General features: G+C 40.9%; 1 protein-coding gene across 1 annotated transcript in view; it reads right to left on the reverse strand.

Annotated features, from left to right (window-relative positions):
* Positions 1-22929: 22929 nt before the first annotated feature.
* Positions 22930-24282, reverse strand: part of LOC147418501 (uncharacterized) — a 104214-nt gene continuing 102861 nt past the window's right edge. Inside the window, exons 9-12 of the mRNA XM_086506458.1 lie at positions 24099-24217; positions 23926-24018; positions 23699-23769; positions 22930-23590 (exon numbers count right to left, since the gene is read on the reverse strand). Of these exons, the coding sequence (XP_086362584.1) occupies positions 23455-23590; positions 23699-23769; positions 23926-24018; positions 24099-24217 (419 nt within the window). The 3' untranslated portion in view covers positions 22930-23454. The remainder of the gene's footprint in view (positions 23591-23698; positions 23770-23925; positions 24019-24098; positions 24218-24282) is intronic.

The raw sequence follows: 24282 nt of genomic DNA on the forward strand, positions 1-24282 counted from the left end.
AGATATTATTTAGCTCCTGGGCTACATTTTTTATGTTGACCACTTCTTCAAAATTGGAGCAAAACTGGATGCCAAAAATTCCACCAAAATACCTATTTTTCTCTCTGCAAAAGTCTTTCGGTGGACCTGTTTTTGTTGAATTTGCACAAATCTCCAAGAATGAGATCCTCTTTGCATGAGAAAATGATCTAATAGATTCTTAAGGGTTTGAAAACATGCATGGATGAGGATTATTCTCAAATATGAAATATATACATGATAGGAAAAAACAAAATAGTCCATAACTATTCATGAATCTGGAATAATGGCACCCGTATATAAATATAAGATGGAAAAATAAAAGATAAGAAAATATAGAAGCAAATGAGAGGGCCCTCATTTTTATTTATTGATGTAATTTACTTACTTGAGGTAAGAGAAAATGCATGTAAAAAATACTTTAGTAAACAACGAATGACCGAGTGAAAAGAATTTTTGTGGATTTTTCTTGGAGTGGGTTCACACAAATCTTTACGAGGTTTGCAGAATAGGATTATTTATAAAAAACAATGGAAGGAAAATTATGGTAACGGTGAGTCAATGTACATAGTATACTTAGGAAAATAACGTACACCTAGGTATAAGTATTTAAATAAATACCAAAATAACAATGATAGAAACACCTATATTTAAGCCCTCTATACAATGAAATACTTACACACAAATGGATAATAATGTATTTCTTATTTTTATTTTTATTTATTTATTTGACTGAACCAGCCCAATGATTAGCTAGCTAAGGGTTTTCAAAGAGATATAAAAAGTCTCGTAACTCACACACACCTATATACAATGAAAAAGTGAGGATAGCCATAGAGTTTAAGTGATTTTGCAAGGCAACGAGCTAGCTTTGAAGCCCTTACTATTACTAGATCTCTTGTACTTTGGTGTATTAGTAGCGGATGCTTCATAGGTAAATTATGACTCCTTATCTGCTGAAAAGAATTCCTATATTTGACACATGCTCTCCTGCAATGATTGGATCAAAATCCTTGCTACTCTAGACAGAGAGTCTGAAGAAGATTGTACAATCATCTCTAAATTACTTACCTAACTCCAAATTTTGTCTTCGCAATATAATTAAGAATTAACCCACTGCTCCCCTTTTTGTGCTAGCCTCACAAATTATGTGAAAAATTGTTGTGGTTTAATTCTTGTCTTTGCCACTAGTTTGGCCATCTCTATTGTCCCCCAATCTGGTGGCCTCTTTTCATGGGATACGGTTGCCTTGGAGGCTATCAAAGAATTTCAAAATAATCTTTGCACTCTCATGAAGCCGCCTTGTTGAAAATTGCCCCAAAAGTTTTTAAAGTCAAGTTCTCCTTTCTTCTAGTTACACAAATCAAAGTGGAGTCCTTTGGAATTGATACCAGCTCTAATTTTACCTAACTAAACCTTTTTTTGTACCCATCCTTGGTGAAACTTTGGTCTACCTCACTGATCTTACCGCTTTCATTGTTGAGGACTGCCGTCTTTAAATCCTTAAAGGCATGTTGTTCCAAGGTAAAGGAGAACTCACTAAAGCACTCAATTTTGTAGATCACTCTAAATGTGCTTCCAATGTAGGGCTTTATGACTACTAAACAGAGTTGGTTTGGAAGGTATATAAACCTTACTTGAAGTGTGCTTGTAAATTTCTTTACTCAAAAGCTTCATGTGACTCAAGTATCATGTGGTTTGGCCATGCTATCTAGTACTTTTGAATCATCTTAAGCTCCTTTTCTTGAGAAGCTGGTGGATTCTCATGTGTCCCTCTTCTTTTCTTGACTTGGTGAATAAGCATGTTCCCTTGTGATTGCCTAAATTTCCTTTAATACCTTCAGAATCATAATGCTTGACATCCTCAAAGAGTCAAATGCTCATGACCCTCTCACCTACCTCACTACCTATGAAAACTATAACGGGATTAAACTTGCTACAAGTGTGTGTATACCATGGATTGAAGAAGATAGCAAATCCTCTCTGAGGAGAACAAACTCTCTCAACACACCCAATAGTTCTTTTACTTATTTCCTTACCCCATGGCTCCACTTCTAGCATTATTAGAGGAAACTCTAGAAGCTTCACCATAGGCAAAGGGAGGAATGACCCAGTTTGCCACCTTCTTGACATGTAATTTGGATATGATTATAGTTCTTTTTGTTCCTTGTGTAAGAAAGACAATATCCAAGAAGGTGCATGAAAAAGGATTGGTCTATGTACACTATCTTTACAACAATGATCTTTTGCATTGGCTCTCCACTAAAGTTATCTTTTTGAAAGTTTTGATGCTCTTTTTGGTCACTATGATTTGTTAAACAATATTATGATTTGGTGGACTTATCACCATCCTATCAAAAATCTAATTTACAACACTTATTTCCAACAAAAAGAGTTAAGTCCTGAATGTTGTTGTTCACAGTATGATAAGTTTTGTAGGACCTTTGAGGGACTTGGTAAACATGTTTGTACTTGTGATTTAAAGGTTATAGACAATATCAAAGATAGAAAGATTATTGGTGAGAGGTTCAATCACATTCCTTTGTTTCTAAGGAATTTGCATAAAGCCCTTTCAACCTTGCTTGGTTGCTTGACTAATATAGCCAATACACTCCAACTGGAGTTGACAATCAAAATGGACTTAACAAAGAATACATGTACACACATTCTCTCTCATTTTGAATCACAAAATACTCCTACATGCCCTCACAATGTGTAACAATTTAGTGGTGCAAGGTCTAGATTCATGTATGGACCTACTTACCTATTTAGCCTAGCTACAACAATGAGCACTTTGTCTTCAGTCTCACTTGTGACATTGAGAAGAGAAGCTTCCATGCATCAATGGTACTTAGGATCGTTTTTGTGGGCTAAACCAAAAGATTGTGGTTAGCAAAGAGCATCTAAATGACACAAAGGACATAAGAAATCTCTCAATACCTTGCTCAATCTCCTCATTCCATGCTCTCAAACAATGGTTTCCATTCCCACGTGTAAAGAATTTTTCCACTTAAGTATGTCCAGCCAGCATTCAGGAGCTATTTCTCAAATTGGTTATTCAAGCTAACCCATATAGGGTCACAATGGTAGATAATATCATTGGTCATGTTGGTTGTCTCTCCTATTGGCATCTTCAAGGACACCAAAAATCGTGATCAGTGTGGAACATATTTGTTTCGAGAAAACTCTAGTGCCAAATTGTTGACTCTATCCAGAACTGGTCGAACTGTTGGGTGCAGAAATAATTGACAGAGGGGCACATGAGGTTAATACTTCTTACTTGAAACCTTTGGTAGAAAAAACTTGTTGGTGGATAGAAAAAACAAGCTGAACAACTTACCATGCTAAACATGCAGTCACATACCTCTAAACACCAGGTGGTCTCATTGACTTAGAGTGGACTTCTCCGTGATCGTGAAGAGACCGTGCTCTTCATCACAATTCTCTTCATCTACATTCATCTACATCAATGTCATCATCCAGGCTAGGTTTCAACTTCTCAAAGGGTGCAACTCTGGGAATATCTACTCTTACAGGGTAGAATATTCTTTAGCCTCATCATTTGAACTTTTAGATGCTAGTTGCTCAAAGGTTTTTTTGGGTTTTGGAGCTTTACTCTTTGAAACCTGCTTCTTCTTTGCAACGGGATCCTCCCAAGTGGGATCATCGTCCTTTGGTATCTTGTTCTTGGGTGGTAGGCTATCCACAACTTGACTTCCTTGTACAACTTGCCTCTTTTTACCCATCAATTGAACAAAAAAGACATATAAGTGGTATGTAATTCTTACATCAGCCAAATATCAAGATTATGCACCTCATTTTGGTTTTGTTGCATGTTGTCTTTCGTCTCTCCCTTAGCTTGCTGTGTAGATTTTGCACCCATCCGAGTTGAAACTTTTGTTGTCCTCATAGGCATGTCTTCTTTGCATTTACCTTTAGCCGCATCGCTAGCTTGCACAAATTATGTGAGTTTGTGTAAAAAACACGGAGCCACAATGAGATATTTGCAAATGAAAATAAAAACGTTAGATTTTGTAGCCATTTGAGACCCTGAATTTTTGTCTACATTCTCTTTACGCTGCAATAAAATGAGGTCATCAAAGGAATGTTTTCAACAAAGATCCCACAAAAAGGTCCATTCATGGTTGCTTACTAAATCCTTGATGGGCCATGAAATGACAAAGTTTATCGCTGCTCCCAATGTAGTAATTTCATCAGCAATGGGAGTAACATATAGAAGGGAAAGTTCGGGTCTAGATGCTACTGTAACCGACACTCCAAGCGTGCCTTGAAGAGGTTCCTTTCCATGTAGTTTCTTGTGGGGTAAACTTTGGATCACCAATCGCTTTCCAACTACCTTGCCCTTGTTCAAAAGGACAACGGTCTTGTGCTTGGAAAAAGAAGCAACAGAAGATCGAACCATCTTTGAAACTACCCTATGTAAAATGCAGAGTATGCAATAGCCTGCATAGAGATCATCGGTACATAAGAAAAATGCATAGCAATAGTTGATGTGAGAAGGAGGAGAGAAAGAAGAGAATGGGAGAGGAGCAGTGGACGAGAAGAAGAGGAAGAGGGAGAAAGAGGAGGAGTGGAGGAGAGATAGCTTTAGCACAAGGGTGCTTTGACCTCCACTCAGCATAGCCAGAGGGGCATGCAACAAGCCTTTGCTATTGAGCACATCATAGTGTACGGCTACACCTTATGCTCATTACAAGAGAGAAGCTAGGGAAGGAGGAGAGGGCGAGGAGGAGTGGAGGAGAAGAAGAGGGAGAGGGAGAAAGAGAGAGAGGAGGACACTAGGTCTCTGGGAGAGTGAGAGGAGAGAGAGAGAACCGTACCTTGTATGATGCTTTCTCTTGAATGCAATGAAAAAAATAGCAAGGGACTTATATAGGAGATTGGAAGAGAGAGAAAGTAGTAGGAAACTATTCCAAGAGACTTTTGAGAGAGAGAGGGGGCAATTTAGAAGGGTTAAGAAAAAAAAAAGGGGGAGTGGATGAAAAGCACTAGTGCTTTCCATCCTTTCCTCCCCCATTTTTTTGTTGTTTGAGCTTTCCATCCCATCCTCTTTTACTAAGAATCTTTAAAGATTTCCTTTTCCTCTAAATATAGCACTCTCTACATTATGTTTCCCTATAGTCAGATATCAACCTCACCTCACCTCCCTCTGCACTGCACCCTTGCCCTGCAACTTTGCCTCAACCATGGCCCTTATGCCATAAGCTTGCTCACCTTATCCTTCATCACTCTCTCCGATTTCCCTCACTCTTTCCATATTGAACAAGAGAGAGGTGGAGACTCATCTCCTAGTCATCTTTGCTCTTCACAGCTCAATGTTTGGATGCTCCCTCACCATACCCTGTAAGCAGTTACTGCCCATCTCAAGCATGACCTTACCAATGGGCTGCTAGTAATAGCCTATTGGAGAGAGGCCTTCATGTTGCATCCTTTCAAAACAACACAATGACTATTCACCTTTGCCCTCATGAGCATAACTGGTGATCAATGCACACCAAGTATCAACATTCCGATCTGGAAGGTCCTCGACCACTTTTTTTGCCTTTGTGAGGGCACCACATTTGGCAAGTATGGGATTAATTTGCAACAGACCTTGTTTTGCAATCTCTTCATGGATTCGTTCTCCCTTGTCAACTGCTCCTACACTACAATAGGGTCTCAAGATGCAGGTGAAAGTCACGAAAATTGGAGAGACACCCTCATGTAGCATACATTTATAATAAACAAGAGCATCTACATCCCAACCCTCTTTAAAAAAATCGTGCGATGAGTGAGGTCCAAGTGAATATGTTCCTAATCTTACAAACGTCAAAGACCTCTTTAGCTTTTTCAAGTTCACCGCATCTTGTGTACATAGTAACCAAAGCATCAAAGCAGCTTTGCAACAGTAACCCTCTCCTTAGAATATCATCATGCAACGTGGTGCCTAAGGAGAGATTCCCTAAACACACACCCCGTTCGGAGGTGCAGGTTAGTGCCGCTTTAATCATCCCCACATGTCACAAGAAGCTTCGCCATGGCCAACCAGATGATGTGCATGATCAACTGCAGGTTTGTGAGAGGTTTGCCTTGCATGCACAGGTACCCCTACCTCGTAACCAACCTGTCTGTAGGCGCACGTGAGACATCATCAAGCAGCAGCTTTGTCGTATGGCATAGGTGAAAGCATGGTATGGCCAAAGTAGACATTATTGCTTGTTATTGCTGATAAAGCGGAGAGAGAGAGAGAGAGAGAGAGAGAGAGAGAGAGAGAGAGAGAGAGAGAGAGAGAGATCTGTTGAAAAAATAAATAAAATCTGAAACGAGGCTCTTTGAGAGAGGTTCCCGAAGATATAAATATAAAAACTAAATCTTTTTAAGACTTTTAAAGAAAGAAGGGCTTGGAAAAACTAGCACTAGCGCAAGCCCCCCCCCCCCAACTTGCATTTGAAGACATTAATATAACCTTTTAATTTTGTTTTGTTTTTTTTAAAGATAGGAAGCATTAGCTATAGCGCTACTGCTGCCCCCCCCCCCCCCCCCCCCCCCCCCCCTTTTTGTCCCTTCTACTATGTCTTTCTCTCTCCTACTCTCCCTTTTGACTTAGTTAATGCATCAAATTCAATTCATTTTTTCTACTTAATGGACCTCCCCCCTCTGTCTGTCTCTCTCTCTCTCTCTCTCTCTCTCTCTCTCTCTCTCTCTCTCTTTGAAGAGGTTAATACATAGTTTCAATTTATTTCTTGAACTCCAAGGACCTCTCTCTCTCTCTCTCTCGGATACTCATTCTCTCCCCTTTCTTTTCTCTAGCGCCTACTTTCAAGGACTCTCTCTCTCTCTACTTTATTTAATGATTGCAGTACATTTAATGATTACATGCAATTAAGATATTTGAGAAAACCTTTATAAAGATGGTTTCTTAGAAATCATTTATTGCTCCTCTCTTCAAGTGTCCAAGGGATTTTGTCAATTCCAACTATGTAGCTTTTACTCTCTTCTTCTCTTCGTGTGTACATTCATCATTTGTCTCTCCCTCTATCTTCCTCGTTTGTCTCTCTACCTTCTTCACCATTCTTGAAGCTTTCTTTACTATCCTCCATCCCTAACACTCTCCCAATTCTCTCACTCTTTCACTCTCTCCCTCTCTCCCTGCCTTATGATCTCTTTAGCTTTTCTCTCTCAATTCCAAATGTGCGGCTCTCACTTCCTTTTATTATATGTGTATATAATCATCATTAATGTCTCCCTCTACCTACATCTTTTGTCTCTTTGGCTTCTTCTTCACCCCTGAAGCTTTCCCCACTACCCTTTTTCTCTTGGCTACCATAATTTTATCCCTATTCAAACCCGACATCTTGTCACTTGACATGATGTCATCTCACCATTTTGTTGTTTCGATAGGTGCGATAGATGCATGTGCTCCTCGACATTTCTCTTTCTTGAACCATCCCTCGTGGAACCGATATTGAATGCAGCTCAACTTTTAGCGTATGTGCTATCACTTATAATGACCAAAGAAAGCTCCATCATGGTTCCTTTACGCAATGCAAGAAGGCAAGAGAGCTCTTCATTTTATGTTCTAGATGTGTCGTTGTCTAAGGTGTTTTTGGCATTGGTGGACAAAGTGGAGAATGTCTACACCCATGTTCCTTTCAGAGAGAAGGCTAACAATGAGGTCTTGACATTTCATTAGCGGAAGAAGGATTATGCAGAAGGCACCCACATCCTTCTTTTGATCAAGTCACCTCAAGAAGCAAAGATATGATATCGATAGGTTCGGGAACGAGGTAAAAGTGTCATAAGCCTAGCGTTGGATCCAAATGAAAAATCACCAAAACTAAGGAAAATGATTGCATCTTCAAATTGGGAAGGCGTGAGAAAAATTCCATGTTCTTATGACACTAATTTCATCTTTGAATTGCCATGCAAACCCAAAGTGACAAAATCACCCATGCATGGCATGGATCAAGCGTTGGATGGACATGTTTGGTCAAAAACCAACCACCACAAACCTAACATTTCCTCCAACTAAACGTAAAATCTATTGAGGAAGTTTTGAATGCACCAACAAGGGATGCGGATGTTTTGTATCAAAACAAAACTCCCCAATCGATCTGCCTAGACATGTATGTATATATCATGCTTTGACATGTTTTCATCATGAGGTACTGAGTGCTAAGCATAGTTCAACTATTATGGAATTATCTTTCAAATTTGAAAGACCAAAGATAAACACCAATATCCAAGATTTTGGATCCCTTGAATGTTTTTATTGTCAGCATGTCCCAATTTTACACAAAGTCTTTGTGATTTCCAAGTCAACTACATCATGTCAACAGATACCCACTATACTCACTGATGGTTCACCAAGGGTTTCATTTCCACGAGGTGAAGCTTGGGTCATCAAATTTTTATCCATGGTAGCCGATTCTTGGGTCAATCACAAAGACATGAAGATAGGTGTTTTATATTCAAGATGTCAATCGTTGGCCTGGGCTCAGGTTTGGAATTAGTCGATCTAATGCGATGCTCAGAGGTGGGAGACCTGAACGAAGCATGGTTTTGTTTTGACCATGTGCGGAAAGTGGAGGGTTGGACAACCATGGTTGCCCATGTCTATGATCCAAGACAAGAAAAAGTTCTAGAAAATGGAATTGGATCCCTAAGCTATCTAGTTTGTTTTGAAAGTCAATTTGTGTCATATTTTTGTGGTGAGGGTTTAACGTGCAAGACCTCATGACAATTGCAATATGCGAAATGAAAGAGGAGCACATTGTAGCACTTGTTCTTTTTTGGCATAAACTAAATGAAGTTCTAGAGAAGAATGGATGTCCTTTGGAAGACTTATCAGGTTTCATGGCAGATGAAGCTCAAGCCAATTGGAACACAATACGTACAATGTTCAATGGAGGACAACGAGGTTATCGAAGGATGGGAGCGTTCGTGCCTCTTCCATTGGGAGAAAAGTTTGGGAATCCACACCACTAAACACGTTGTTGCAGTTTTTCAAGATGAACACAAGCAACTATGTCATATGTGGAGAAGGCAAAGAGATAGTATAGGTTCATCCGAGTTTGGTGGGCAAAAGGCAAAGTGGCAGATGCCAACTTGGCACCTATGGAGTGTTGGCTAAGCTGGTGGCATGTGAGATACTCACATTGGAAGAAGGACATTATTGGGGTAATAACATCGAGATCTGAAGTTTAATGTGTTAATGCTTTACTTCCATATTGAGTAATCTATTTGTTTTGTATTCTATAGTATATAGACAATATATGTGCTATGTTGATGCCCCAAACAAACCTCTCAATTTCACGACATGCATCTTGGCTAGCCGATGAAGGCTACAAGCAAAAAAGTTCTTTGTATGATGCTACAGTGTCAGACATAGGGAACACCTTGCTACAATAGACTAAACCCGTGGCCTACACAAAGGGTAAATATATGGGACCTGGCCCTAGTGTTAAAAATCTAATAGACAAAGTTGCATCTCGGCTAGAAAAAACTCCCAGTCCTACCCAAACCAATCGCATCATCAATGATGCCATTCTCAATACGTCAATCCAAGGATGCCTGAGGTCATTGGGAACAATGTGACAATATCAAAGCCACACAAGCATATTGACAATGTAACTGAAGTAGAACCAGACAGCTCTCATAGGCTAGAGTATGTCACATGCAATGCACCATGCAAAAGAAAATCTAGAAAACTTTCATTTAGCAGTCAACCGCCACAAAATGACTTTTTAAGCGACAAACTCACTGATGTTCCAAACAAAAGGTTCATAGAGGTAGACATCAATGATAGCATGTGGGCCGTACAAAGGTGCAAGGGCGGATCAAGAGTCACTTTCCAAGGGGTACTACCTAGTGGTGAAAAGTGCAAAAAGAAAGTGAATTTAAGTAGGGAAGGCATGATATCACCATGCTCTTTTGGCCAGTGATGCTAGGAGGGACGCACCACCAACACATGGGCTTGGTTTTGGAGCACAGAGGTACGCAGCTTGAATGCATGTCCACATCTTGTCATGAGACCTTCAAGGGTGCCATTGGAATGGCCTATGGCACGTGGTAGGTCGTTGAAAATGAAAGAGAATGTTGGATTTCATGTTGCCACAGAGAATGTAGATGCACCAATGCAAAGACGTTGGTGCAGCCAAAGTTGGTCCGCATTGGGAAGTGTGCTATGCAGTGCAAATGGTGCTAGCAAGTGCATGGCAAAGGGCTAAAGAAGGTATGAAGGCTGTGGGCAGGCAAGTGGCAGCGGAGATGTATATGTGATACGGGTTTTTAGGCCAAAAAGGCCCTAGATTGGTCTAGTCGGTGTGATAGGTAAAGGTGCCCGAGATGCTATGCAAATTGGTCTAGACGGCTCGTTAAACGGAGTCTCGTGGTGAGAAATATTGAAGTTGAAAGTTAGAATGCTTTGCAGATCCCCGACGAACAGGGCAAGTGGGAATAGGTGGCCTGAGGTGATATGAATGGACACGCATGAAATTCTTGAGTTGGGAAGCATGCCGAACTATTCGGATTGTTAATCAGATCTAGAAGGGCAAGTTATGGGCCGATGAACATTTGTCGAAGGCCAGTTTTGGCATGGTTTGACCATCTCAGTCGGCATGCCATGTGGAGGTTTCTTATCCTTGCCATAGTTCTAGAAGTGAATATGCACTGTGTAGGGCCAGTCAAAAGTGACGGCTCAATAATCGGATTTATATTGAGCGAGATACGGCTCGGCAAATGGGGTTGCAGTTTACGAGGAGGTGTGTACAAATGATTCCGTTCCATTTTTTCCTCGCTTCGGTTTTGTGAATCTGGAGTAGTCAAATCGTGTTCGAGATGCGGCAAAACTCTTGGTGTTTGATGGTAGCAGAGTGAAGCTACTACGAAAGTTCAACAAGTTCGTGCACATGCGAACATCGGCAGCATAGGAATCGGATATTCCAACTCTCATTTTATAAAAGCAAAAGGAAATAGTGGAACTTCACTTTTGGGGGAAAAAAAAGAAAGCAAGAAGTGAACTTCTAAGCTAAAGAGGCAAAGGAAAGAAAAAAAAGAAAGTGAGTGAAGAGGCCAAAGGCAGTGGCGCCGTGCTACTGGGGAAGTAAAAAAGGCGAGGAATGTTTTTTCGAGAGGAAGGTTTTTTTTCTCCTTGGGCTTAGAAAGGAAGAGGAAGAATTGGATGGTGGAGGTTGCACATAGGAAATCATCGAAGTTGCACTAGATTGCGGAGTACCACGCAATGGCTTGGAAAGGGAAAGGCCGAGAAGAATCTCCGCTTGCTTGCGTGGGTGAATGGGGAAGGGCGAGAACAATTGAGGAACTGGTCACAAGAGAAGTGTTTGTTGAGCGGCGAAAAAGATTTTCGGGAGCCTCCTGCAAAGAGGGTTGTGCCTGTGTAGTAAAAGAGTTTTTTTTTTTTTTTTTTGCGGAATAGCCATGGCCATGGTGTTCAGAAGGTTGTAATCAGTTTTTTGAAGCAAGATCAAACCCACTTTCCCCTATCAAGTGTTGATTTTCCCCTTTTCTCTTTCTTTGGCTCTCGTGCGGTGTCGGCACTCTGGAAGTGCGTGTCCCCCTCCGAATCGACGACATATGTGTGTGCATAGAGAGAGTGAGTAAGAGGAGTCGTGTGTGTTGAGAGGGTCGAGATCAGCCGCAATGGTGTGTGCGTGTGGGTGGGTGATCTTGTTAGCATAGGTGCATCGAGTGGAGTGCAGGGGAGGCCCTGCTAGTGAAAATTGTTTTTTTTAAAAGGTGTTTCCGAGAGGATAGGGGTGCTATGAATACCTTGAGCTATATAGGGGCAGCTATTTGTGTGTCGGGTGTGTTCCCCATTCCCCCTCTCCATCTTCTGGTGCCCCCACGGAGGAGCACGCTGGCTGCTCCATGGTGTTGAGTTTGTGATCAACGATGTGGCAGAGTTCGGGTCCGGTTTTCAATGGTGCTGAGGATGCACACGAATGGATGGCGAATTTCCAGTTCTTCATGCTCTCATTGCGAATGTGGAGTGATGAAGAAAATCTAGAGACAATGCCGTTGGTGCTGAGAGGTAAAGCGAAGGCCTGGTTTGATGCTCTAGAAGCTGCAAATAAGCAAGACTGGGTTGGTTTTTGATAGCAGTTTCTCTGCAAGTTTTGCAAGGTGGTGTCGGCTACTAAAGTAGATACGGAGATAAAAGAGATGCGACAAGAAGTAAGTGGAGATTTTGATGCTTTTGTCGATAAGTTTGAAACTTGTTGGAGTGATCTGGTTGTTGCCACCCAAGTGGTCAATGCAGATGGTTTCAAGCTAGAGAAATTCCTAGCTTGCCTATGTCCTCGAGTTCGAGATAAGGTGAATGATGAAGAGACAAAGACTAATGCCGAGGCAGTCAAAGTTGCCAATGTGAAGAGTAGGAAAGTGAGAAAGAAAATGGAATTGGGCTTGCTTAAGCCTGCAAATTGTGCGCATGTTGAAGCAACAAGATGTTCTTTGGACCAATGGATGGTGCCTGTGATGAGAAGTGTGGAGCCTGTTAGGGTAAGGCCTATGATTGACCATGTTCCTTGGGAATTACCTGCTGGTGAAGCTTCTATGATGATTGTGGAGGATCTCATCAATGAGGATGAGCCTTTCCTTAAAGAGAGCCTATATGCAAAAGGAGTAGCAGATGCCACGTGCCCAGTGCAGCTGAAAGAGATGGATCCTGTTCTTGTGGAGTGCTTGTATGAAAGGGTAATAGATCGTGGCCAAGTGATATGTGCCGAGAGCTTGGGGTTGGATGACGAAAGTGGGCACGACGATGGTCCAACTTTTGTGGAGCATCTCGAGGATGATGATACTGATGCCAAATTGGCCTATGGTGAAGATGATGAGGCTACAAGCTTGAGTTTTTGGGAAACGAGTGAGGAGGATAGAGATACGAGTTGGGAGACAGAATCTGAAGAGTCGGTGTTGGTAAAGGTAAAATTACCATGTTATTTTCATGAAGATGTGGTGGTTCCCACAATGAATAAAGAGCAGGGAAGAGTGTCAGAGCTTGGGAACAAAGACATGCAGGGAAGGGTGCTATGTGGCACCATGCTAATGATGATGTTCATCAAGGTAGCTGTGGAAGGTGCTTTGATTGTACAACATGCACAAGGGTCTCTCAAGAAGAAGAGTGGATAAGGAAGAAGAACAGGTTAAAGAATATGGAAAGAGAGAGGCATCGGATACTTAGCAAAGGGAAGAGTAGCTGCAATTGACTATGGATTGCACAGGTAGTGCCTTGGATATAGGTTCCTTTGGCCAGGAATGCATGGAAAATGAAGCTGATTGGGGGTTTGATGACCCGGTGGGTGAGATGGATGAAGAGACACAGGTGCTTGTTGGGAAAACTTTGACCAGAATGCAGGTGATATGAGGGTCTATCCCTTTATAGCAGGCGGTTTCTTCGGGAGAGCAAAAGTCTGCTGCTATGGTGGTGCCGACAGAGGCAGGTATGGAGGTGAGTATGGAAATGATGGTGACCAAGGTGCCTATGTTGAAAAACTTTCCCACTAAGCAGAGTGGTCCTTTTGAGCATGAGGAAAAGTCCAAGAGTGTGGCTTGTTTGAGCTGTCAAAGGAAGTTTGTGTGTGGTGGTTGAAAGGTATGCTCATAAATGCAGCTGTGCAATGGGCTATTGAGCAGGTACAATATTTTCTTGAGGAGGATCTCAATTTATATGGTTGGGAGGGAGGGCATGGTATGTTCCGTGTGAATGATGATGTGCACTCGAAGAGTGGTAGTGTGTTTGGTGGTGTTTTCTTTGGAAGTGGACATTATGCCTATGGATGCTTGGAATGGTGGAGATATGCTATGGACAGATTATGTGCATGTCGTGTGTGCGTTGGGAGAAGTGCAAGCGAGGCCCTGCTAGTGTGAGTTGGTTTTTTTAAAAGGTGTTTTTGAGAGGACAAGGGTACTGTGAATACCCTGAGCTATATAGGGCCCAAGCCTTGTGTGTCGGGTGTGTTCCCCATTCCCCCTCTGCAATGTCCTTATTGACATGGAGTCTCTCAAAAGGATTGATAGTTGTCTATCCCTAGTTTTGGTGGTTGTTCATCAAGTGGAAGTCATCAAGATGGGGAAGCATGAAGTGTTCATAGTAGAGATAGAGAACTCCCGCCTATTAGGAGAGTAGTATCGGGTGACAGGTTGTGAAACACCCAAGTTGCATCTATTGTGACTTTTAGAGGAGGGTGGGAGAGGGCCTCCCCTTTGTGGCATGCAAACATATGCACTACATCTATTTGTGTATCTTAGGTATGGATGTGAACCACAACATGTTCATTCACCAGTCTAGCCTCGGAGAGCAAGACGTGGCAAGAGGAGTCTTTAGAATTTGGAAGTAGTATTTTTGAAGCATAATATTTAGCTATGTGCAATGTTTTTTGGGAATTTGGGACAATGTACTTTTTTGGACAATGTAATGTCGCAATTTGCTGTAATTTCAAAATTTGGAAGAAAATCCATTTGTGTGTATATCTGTTGTTTCCTAATGCTTCTATGGGGAGAGAGAGAGAGAGAGAGAGAGAGAGAGAGAGAGAGAGAGAGAGCTATGAAAAACACTGATAAGTTGTGCACTTCTAAGCTCCCTAGCTAAACTTGATGGATGTGAAAAAAATAGTTCGTTGCACCTTGGTTTGAGAATGTTTGTGTTGTGGAAAAGGAGTGGGGGAAAAGTGAGCTTGGGAAAGAGATTCCCCCCTAGCCCGCATGCACCACCTTTGTTGCCCACAATCCTCCTCTGCCTCCTTCAATTTTCCTCCTCCCCCACATCTCTAGCTCAACCTCCCATTGTCCCCTCTCTCTCTCTCTCTCTCTCTCTCTCTCTCTCTCTCTCTCTCTCTCTCTTCCCTCCCTTGCTCTCTACCTCGTTCTCAAAGACCGACTCTCTCTCTCTCTCTCTCTCTCTCTCTCTCTCTCTCTCTCTCTCTTCCCCCCCTTGCTCTCTACCTCGTTTTCAAAGACCGACTCTCTCTCTCTCTCTCTCTCTCTCTCTCTCTCTCTCTCTCTCTCTCTCTCTCTCTCTCTCTCTCCGCCACCACTGTTGAGGTGGGGCCAAAGGCTGGTCAAAAATTTAGTGGTGCACCAATCGTTTCTCTCTTATAGCGTAATTGCCCCCCCCCCCCCCTCTCTCTCTTAGAATTTTCACATCTCACCAATCTCTCTCTCTCTCTCTCTCTCTCTCTCTCTCTCTCTCTCTCTCTCTCTCTCTCTCTCTTTGTGTGTGTGCGTGCATGCGTGCGCGTGTTCACGTTCCTCTCAATGCTGCCCAAAATTGTCCAAAGCCACCCACATTCCAATCAATGCTGGCCAAAGCTTCCCCCACTTGTAGCGTAGTGCCACCCGCTCCCATCACACTCTCTTCTACCCCTCTCACTCTATAGCACTCTCACAAGAATCTTCTTCTCATCAAACCACCCCCCCCCCCTCTCTCTCTCTCTCCCCCACCGCCACTGTGGTGGTGCCCAAGGCAAGCAAAACATTTAGTCGTGTGTCAATATCCATGTGTGTGTGTGTGTGTGTGTGTTCACGTTCTTCTCAATGCCGCCCAAAACGATCCGAAGCCACCCACATTCCAATCAATGTTGCCCAAAGCTGCCCCCACCTATAGCTCAGTGCTGCCCATTCCCATCACACTCTCTTCTACCCCTCTCACCCTATAGCACTCTCACAAGACTCTATATGACTTCTGAAATTGTTTTAGCATTTTGAGCATTAACATATATGTGCATGTCCTCAGAAAGCCCTAGTAAAGATGTTGCTTTTGCTTTGAAAAGTTGATTTTTTTGAAGATAGTGGCTTTGAGATGGCAATCCCAAAACTTTTCCACATACTTTGGGTTTCCGTTCTTGAGCCTAAGACCACGCCAAGATGTAAGCATGGTCTTCCATACCTTCGTTCATTAAGAATTTTTGTATAATAGAAATTCAAAATTCTTTCCAAGTATTTGGTGTGATCTCTTGGGTTTGCATAATACTAGGCCACCAATGACGAGCAGACTTTTGGAAGTACATAGAGCATAGATGGCATAGCTTGGATTACTCAATGAATCTCTCACCTCCAAAGGGAGCATCAAACTATTGGCTAATGTTGAACACCTTATTTGTATGGCCACAAGTGCCATCAAAGGAAAGGAAGGTGATGCTCTTGCCATATTCCCTTGAGCTTTTAAAGTTTTTGTGATTGTTTCCATGCATGATATGTCCTTTGCATCATCATAAAAAAACGTTTCATTGCGTTTGACATAGCTTCATGAGAGTGAGATTTTTGGGAGTGGGAAGGAGGACTTGGTGATTGCAAGGGGAGATCTTATCTTCCTTTGATGGAAGTCGCCTCTTTCAATTCTCTTACTTTTGGAAGAAGAACCATAGCTTGAGGGGGACCTTTGCCTCTTTGTGGTGCAAATAGGAGAGTGATTAGAATGTCGTCCTTGAAAATGTGACTTCCATCAAAGGAGAAGATATTCTGCTCCTTTGATGGAGGTTGCCTCTTTCAATTCTCTTACTTTTGGAAGAACCATAGCTTGAAGGAGACCTTTGCCTCTTTGTGGTGCAAATAGGAGAGTGATTAGAATGTCGTTCTTGAAAAGGTGATTTCTCTTGTTTTGACAATCCTCTTAACATGCTCACTCTGTTATTCTCAAGGAGTCCTTGTGGTAACCCATGTGCAAACATCAACCGTTTCCCCATGGGTCGTAAAAAGGGGAATATATTGTGCTTCATATAACTTCTGTACTAGAAACCTTATTGCACGATTTCTTTGTGTCAAAGCTTCCTCTTCATTAAAATTGATTTCATATCAATCTATCTTATTAGATGGATTATTCTCCATGGTTATTTTTAAGCACCTTTATACATATATATATATACATACATATATATATATATATATATATATTCTTTTCTTTTCTTTTATCAAATATCTCATAAGCTAAAGAAAAGAGCTCTACTCCAAAAGTGTCTATGTTAGGACCATTTTCTACCTAATGTGAGAGAGAAAACCTTACAAATGTAACTTTAATTAGATTTAGCCTTTTCAGTTATATTTTCACCTTAGCATAGGTTACATATTTGGGTGCATAACCAAGTATCATCTCCACATCATATTCAAGCTAGCATGCTTATAGACAAAATTAAGGAGAAGATTAAAGAGTGAGATGACATAAGATTGAAAACTGGATTTTATAATGTTGACCCCTCTTCAAAAGGCTTTTCATTGCTCGTGATCTTGGAGGTACCTACAAAAAATAGAAGCTTGAGTATATGTAGGAGCGTGGAAGGCAAGGTCTCTGTGACCCAAACAACTTAGTGGATTATTTTACATCATACATCATTCTCCTCTTTATCAAAGCATCATGAATAATTAATACAAGCATATTATAGAGAAAAGAAGTGGAATTTATAGACATTTTTTGATGAGCTTGACAAGAAGAAGCTGCATAACATAATAGTATATGGAGGTTCTTGAAATTTTTGATAGCCTGTCCAAAGTATGGGAGTATAAACGTGGAGATTTAGCCTATTTTGGGATTTTTGAAAAGGAAAATAAATGTTCAAAACCCTCATGCCCATCCACATGTCCTTCTATCCACTCCGCCTCATGTTCCCACCACCCATGATAAGTCGCATTTTCCTAAAATGATCTCAGAATTCATCCATCATTCCATGGTTGCTAGGAAGATATTCTCTCCCAACAAAATGCCTTAAAAAGATAAATAATATGAGAAGGATACCTACAATGAGTGCATTTTTCAAGATCGTAAGGAGAGTAAAAAGAAGAAACAAAGGAGTGTATACAAGGAGAAAACAAGCTCTCACCCTAATAGCTTGACAAATATAAGAAGGAGAATCGGTGCTTTAAGGTGGAGACCAATGACACACCTATCGTGGTTGTACCACAAGGAATGACAATAAGAACTCTCCTTATGTTACCCATGTCTCTTGTCTCATAGAGATCAATCAAGAAGCTATTCAGCTATGTTATGCATGGGGTAGGGTTAGGGATAAAAGTGTTTTCATTCTTTGATGCATTTCATCTTTTAAAGGGAAACAATCTCTAGTTACAACATCAATTGGGAAGTTAAGGCTCTATGTGTAGAGCTACGTGGACGCAAAGAATTATTGATATCTCATTTGCTTCATGAGAAAGTAATTTCAAGAGCACCAAGGTTTCATCACATGGTTGCTCAACTTAAGTTTCCTCATAGAGTCATAACTTTTCATCGTAGAAGTAGACCTATGAATCTTAGTACTAAGAGGAAGGGAAGTACAATTCTAGTGGTATCAAAAAATCAATAAAGTATGCTCTTTTTTAGTATATGGTTTTTGTCAAAGACTCCTCTCCCACCAACGTGGAATCTAATATCAACTAATGTTCTAATGATGAAATGAATCACACGTCTTTTCTTCCATTATAAATTGATTTCTTTTCAGACTTTATCCCAAGTAAGAAAAGACGGCCAATAGGGGGAGCTGTGGGGCGAGCCCGCCTCTGTTGGAAGCGGCCAGGCACCTGCTGTCAACTCTCAACTGTCTGATTGTTGTTCTCAATCGAGGTACCAGCATGTGCGTCGTGTGTATCTAGCTGTTGGGCAAGCTCAACCTCAGGAGGTCGTGCATGTGTTGTGGGTCGAGGTCTCCTGCGAGGACAAGCCTTTGCCAAATGGCCCATCTGTTTGCAAATGAAACAGTGATTCGAGAGACCCAAATACTCCACACTCTGTCTGATCCAACCCCCACTCACCCGAGGCAGCAATACCACCTTGGGGAGGGAGTGTGTGTCTCCAATAAGAACCTGCACAGTAGGAAAACCTGCGGCCTTGGCCACAACTGAAGCTGCACTGCGCGGAGACTCCAAAATTGTCTCGAACATGGAACCAATCTTGGGGAGAAGAGGGAGGTACTCTCGCCTCAGGCCTCAGAAATAGACCGAGATTGGCAAGTCAGTCTCCTCCTCAAGAAAATCTGTAGTAGGGTCAAACCCATGATGCCATCGTCTGAAGTAAGCTCGAGCTGCTCGGATGCCGAGCGGGCTCATCAAAATCACCTTAGTCGTCATCTCTCGAGACTCAAACTCTATCTGGTGTGTACCATCTCCCAAGGATCTGGATATCGGTGATCTTGCCCACATCGGAGAGAAGGTGGGCCTGAAATAGATCCTGAATTCCCCGACTGGGCCGAGTGCTTATGATCTTGCAGATAACCGAAGTGGCTTGCAAGCGTTCCACTTCGGTCATCAAGCTCGCTTGCTCTTCTCACGAGAGAGCAAGTCAAAGGGTTGGCTCCACAGTGTCGGGCGAGGGGACTTTTGTAGAGAGTCCCTGTAAGGTGGAGCAGAAGCCACCATTCTGTGTCTGCTGCTAAATCAAGAAGCGCGATGGTGATGCGAAACTCCTAGTAGACTGAAAAAACAACTTCCTGTGAGCTGAGAAGTGGGATGGCAGGTGGGCCAAGGGGGGGATGTTAGAGGGAGCGCAAGGCTGAGGCGAGCGGACTGAGGCACGAGGCAGGCTGAGGCGGGTGGGTTGCGCCCAAGGGGCACTGCGCGTAGAGCATGCAACGGGCTGGGCAGGGAAGGGTAGCATGAGGGAGGGTGGGAGAGGAGAGAGCGATGGCGAGGAAGGAATGCAGGTGTGTGCGTAGGGGAGGAGGCGTGGGCACCAACAAAGGACTATTTTGATTGTTTTCTAACTTTATCCTAATAGGTTAATCGAAGGACTATTTTGAAAATAAAGCATACATGGAAGTATTCTTTCATGATATAACATCTACTCAAAGACATTGAAAGAGCATAAGAGCACTTAAAGGCAGTTTTTGAAGAACTGCGTGCTAACAAGCTTTGTGTAAATGGAAAAAAAATTGAATTTTTTGTCAATGAAATACGATCCGTGAGTCATATTATCTCTAAAAAACAAAGTTGTATGGATCTTGAAGTAATAAACGAGTGTCCATAACCAAAGAACTTACATGAGCTAAGAAGATTTATAGGCATGCCTTCCTATTATAGATCTTTCATAGAGAAATTCTCTATAATATTTGGGTTGCTTCATGACTTAACTAAGAAAAAACTGAAATATCAGTGGAGTATTAGAAAGAATCATGCTTTTGATGAGCTAAAAACAAAACTTATGACAAAACCACTTTTGGTTTAATAAGATTTTACCAAGCCTTTTGAAGTTCATTACAATGCATGTGGTGATAGCATTGGGGTAGTCCTTTCTAAAGAAGGACATCCCAATGCTCATGAAAGTCATCCATTACACCCAAAAGAGCAAGCACTTGGGATCTAAGAACAAGAACAACTTATAGTCATTCATGCATTTGATTTACGGAAGAACTATTTTCTAGGGACATCTTTCATTACACGAACAAACTATCAAGTACTTTTTCACACAAACCAAGCTTTCAAATAAACAAATGAGGTGGGATAATTTACTTTTGCAATTTCACTTTCGTATAGATCATATTGTAAGAAAGCAGAATGCAGTTACAGATGCATCCTCACATCAGCCTAGGATCAATGTTGTTTCTACTACATATAGTCATGACCTTACAAGCATAATTGGCAAGTATGCAGAAGACGGTAACAATGTAGCTATTTATGGATGGCCTAAATAACGACAAGACTCATGAACCCTTCTTACTAAAGGATGGTTTTTTATTTCATAGTTTATGATTACACATAACAAAGAATCTATATGAATCACATGCTCCTCCTTATGTAGGGTACCATGGAATTCATTTGAAGTTAAAAAAAGAAGAATGGGTTTTTCGTAAATCCCGTAAGGCTCGATTATCTCCAAACATGGTAAGAGACGGCAAGACAAACCCACAAAACATCGGAAGTTCCATGTTAAATTTGCTAAGGAGTGCTATGGTCCATTCCAAATTTTAAAAAGAATCAATGATACAACAACTTATAGCTTGAAGTTGCTTAAGCATTGCCATGTATATAATGCAGTTCATGTGAGTCTACTTAAGCCGTTTAAGGGTACACCGCAAATGAGCCCCATTGAAAAGAACCCTCCAAAGTCTGTTGAACAAGAAGAGATCAAACTACCTAAGGTTATTATTAAACACGAAGACAACATGCTACAAAGTGGAAAGGTAATACATAAATATTTGATTAAGTTTAGACATTACTCACTTGAAGATGATAAATGCATGCACTAACCCAGTTAAAGGATTGCATTTCTTTCTTGCAAGACTACAAATTCTTTAATGGCTTAAATGCAAACTAAAATATTCAGATACAAAATGTTCAATGATTTATTGCGATGTTTACTTTCTTTCAATGTGCATTGAATTGTTCTTTGTGTACACAATGTTTTCAAGTTTTTGCAATGACTACGGTACCAAAACTCTTTCAGGCTTTGTCATTTAGTGTAAGGAAAGTATTATTATTGCTTAAACATATATCCCAAGCAAAAATGGACTATTTTTCACTTGATCCACGCGTTGTCAAGCACAACTAATATTTCAAGGTAGGAATACGTCATCAAAATTTAATTTTGATATATTTTACTTTTACCATCACCTTTTTCTCTATATAAATGACTACTAGAGAGAGAAAGCACTGCAAAACACACGTAAAAGGACAATGAAGCATGCAAAGAAGTGTCAAACGATGAATGCCACTTCAAAAATGCATGAAGATTTTTCCTAGGATTTCCAAGAATTTTATGAAGCTACTTATGGTGGGTAGAAATGGGAGGCAAAGTGGGTAGAAGAGCATATGGACGAAAGTAAGGGTTTAGAACATTCATTTCTCTCTTCAAAAATCCCAAAAGGTGTTAAATCTCTACATTCATACTCTCATAATTTGGAATCTTCCACTTCCTCCTATAAATTTGAAGTTACTATTTTGATGATGAGAGGAGAGATAATAGTTTTCATTAAATCGATCATAACTTCCTTATACAAAGTCGGATTTGAAAAAGAAGTATGTATCAAATTTTAGCTCTTTTCAAGTTCTACAACTTTGTAGAAGTCATCAAAATCTAATTTTAAGATTACAGAGGCCATATGAAGAGATTATTAGGGACTATTGAAAATTTGAGAAACCTAGAGGCCATATAAAGAGATTATTAGGGGCTATTGAAAATTTGAGAAACCTTTGGTAATATTCTATATACTACTATACTATGGAACTTCTTTGTATCAAGCTCATAAACAAATAGGTTCCACTCCTTTTCTTTGCAATATACTTGTATTAATTATTCATTGATCATTTGAAGAAGAGAAGAACGTCCTATGATGATCAAGGAAGCCACTAAATTGCTTGGGCCATAGAGATCTTTGCCTCTATGGTCCAAGCAAAAATCATGGGATAGATTTTATAAAGCTAACCCTCCTCAAAAGGCTTTTCATTACTCTATGCTCTTTACAGAAAAGATAAGGTTGGGTGTACAGATGTCTAATAATCGTCTTCTTAATTTTGGTTATAAGCATGCTAGTTTAAATAAGATGTGGATAGTTATGCACCCAAAAATGTAATTTATGCCAAGGTAGAGTTATGCTTATAGAAAGCTAAAGAAAATTGACGCTATAGGTACATAACTGCGTGGGCCTATGCAAGATGCAATGCTTGTCCAATGTCATGCATTGTTTCGTAGAGAAACTTACTAATCTGTCACACAATGTTCTCTACTTGTTAGAGAAATGTATATATTGATGCTGTATAAGTTCCATGTATCCATAGGCGTCTTGATGTTGGTTTATTATGAGATAAATCTTGACACATAATCAATAGAATTTCTACTCCGAAGCATCAAACCATTCCCCACCTCAGTTGCCTACCCAATATATAAGTGATGCAATCTGAGGCCTAAATATGTAAAGTCGATCATTACGGTGGGCACAGTGCATCACCAAATTCATGCCATCTGAATTCAGCATAGACTTTGTAATAATGCATTTTGCAAGATATTTGCCATAAGAACCAATCACCTTTTACAATTGTTTAGAAAAAATGGGTAGATTTCTGTAATAATATGATTACCCATGTATCCTATACGTAAGCCATATAAAATCAAAAGCTAAAAGTTGCGCAAGCAGCCCAACTCATTGCAATTGCATTTCGTAACAGCAAGGAATCCATGCTGAGTTATCTGATTATCTAAGGCTTCTTTTCAGATTTTGGCACCTCCCCGAGTCAAAAGTATATACCTCTGGTGTGAGAGCATCTGCATCCAGAAGGACAATTTCCAAAACAGTCGCACATGAAATTGTCCCCAAACTTTCACACAACAGCTCACAAAAAGTCGTGTGATCAAATTTCTCTGTGGGCCACCGAATTCCGAGTCGAAATTGAACCATACTGCAGCTATTATGTACAAGGGCGACTAACAGGGGCATGGTTGGTGCTCAAGTGATTTCCAACCTAAGAGCCCACTATCATTCATTGAGAGTAGATAGTTTTCCTTCAACTGTTCATTTGAGTTGAACTTTGCTGTTGAGCTGACTCTTCGTTCACTCCATTGTGATCATCGGCACATGCCTGTAGAGACCGGTATTGCAAACGGACACTTTCACCATTGTCTAGAGTCCTAAGCAAATACCTGATTAAAACAGCCTATCATCAAAAGACTCCACAAGAAACCCAGAGTGAAACAGCATACTTTCAAAGAGGCATCAGATACAAACAGAACTGCAGGACAGGATTTTACCAGCCGTTCAAGCACTTAGACGTGACGATAGCTTCCCTGCCAACAAATTTCTCAGGTGTCCTCTTATTACCCTGAAGACAGATACAACATAAATCTGATGAACAAATTGGTAGATGCACATTATATTGGTTTAAGGGAAAGTTTCAAGAGAGAGTCGGAGAGACTTCTCAATATTGCCCGGAACCAAGCCTTACCAAAGCCATTAAGAAATGTTCCGAGTACATTACCTTAATAAGGACTTTCTCATTCACATTGAATGGATATTGTACACCTTTGATGTGGCGGCTCCCTTCGTAATTTGTGGGAGAGCTTGGAAGCTCCTACAAAACAAATTCATGCATGAGGATCCTCATGTCTTTTCCAGCACTTCCATCATATAAACCAGTAGCATAACTGATACCTTCAATCTTTTCACTTTCTCCCCATGCTCATTCAGCTCTCTTCTACGCTTACGAGACTCCAGATGCAAGTGCTTTCTGTTCTCTTCTCGTTTGAATGCTGCTGCTGCAGCTCTCAAAGCTATCATCCAAACAATAAAGATGGACTCACTTTTTTGAAGAAAAATGTTTTCGTGACATAGAATG

Source organism: Adiantum capillus-veneris, chromosome 30, assembly GCF_014529385.1.
Source record: "Adiantum capillus-veneris isolate H3 chromosome 30, ASM1452938v2, whole genome shotgun sequence".
In the NCBI taxonomy this organism is placed as follows: Eukaryota; Viridiplantae; Streptophyta; class Polypodiopsida; order Polypodiales; family Pteridaceae; genus Adiantum; species Adiantum capillus-veneris.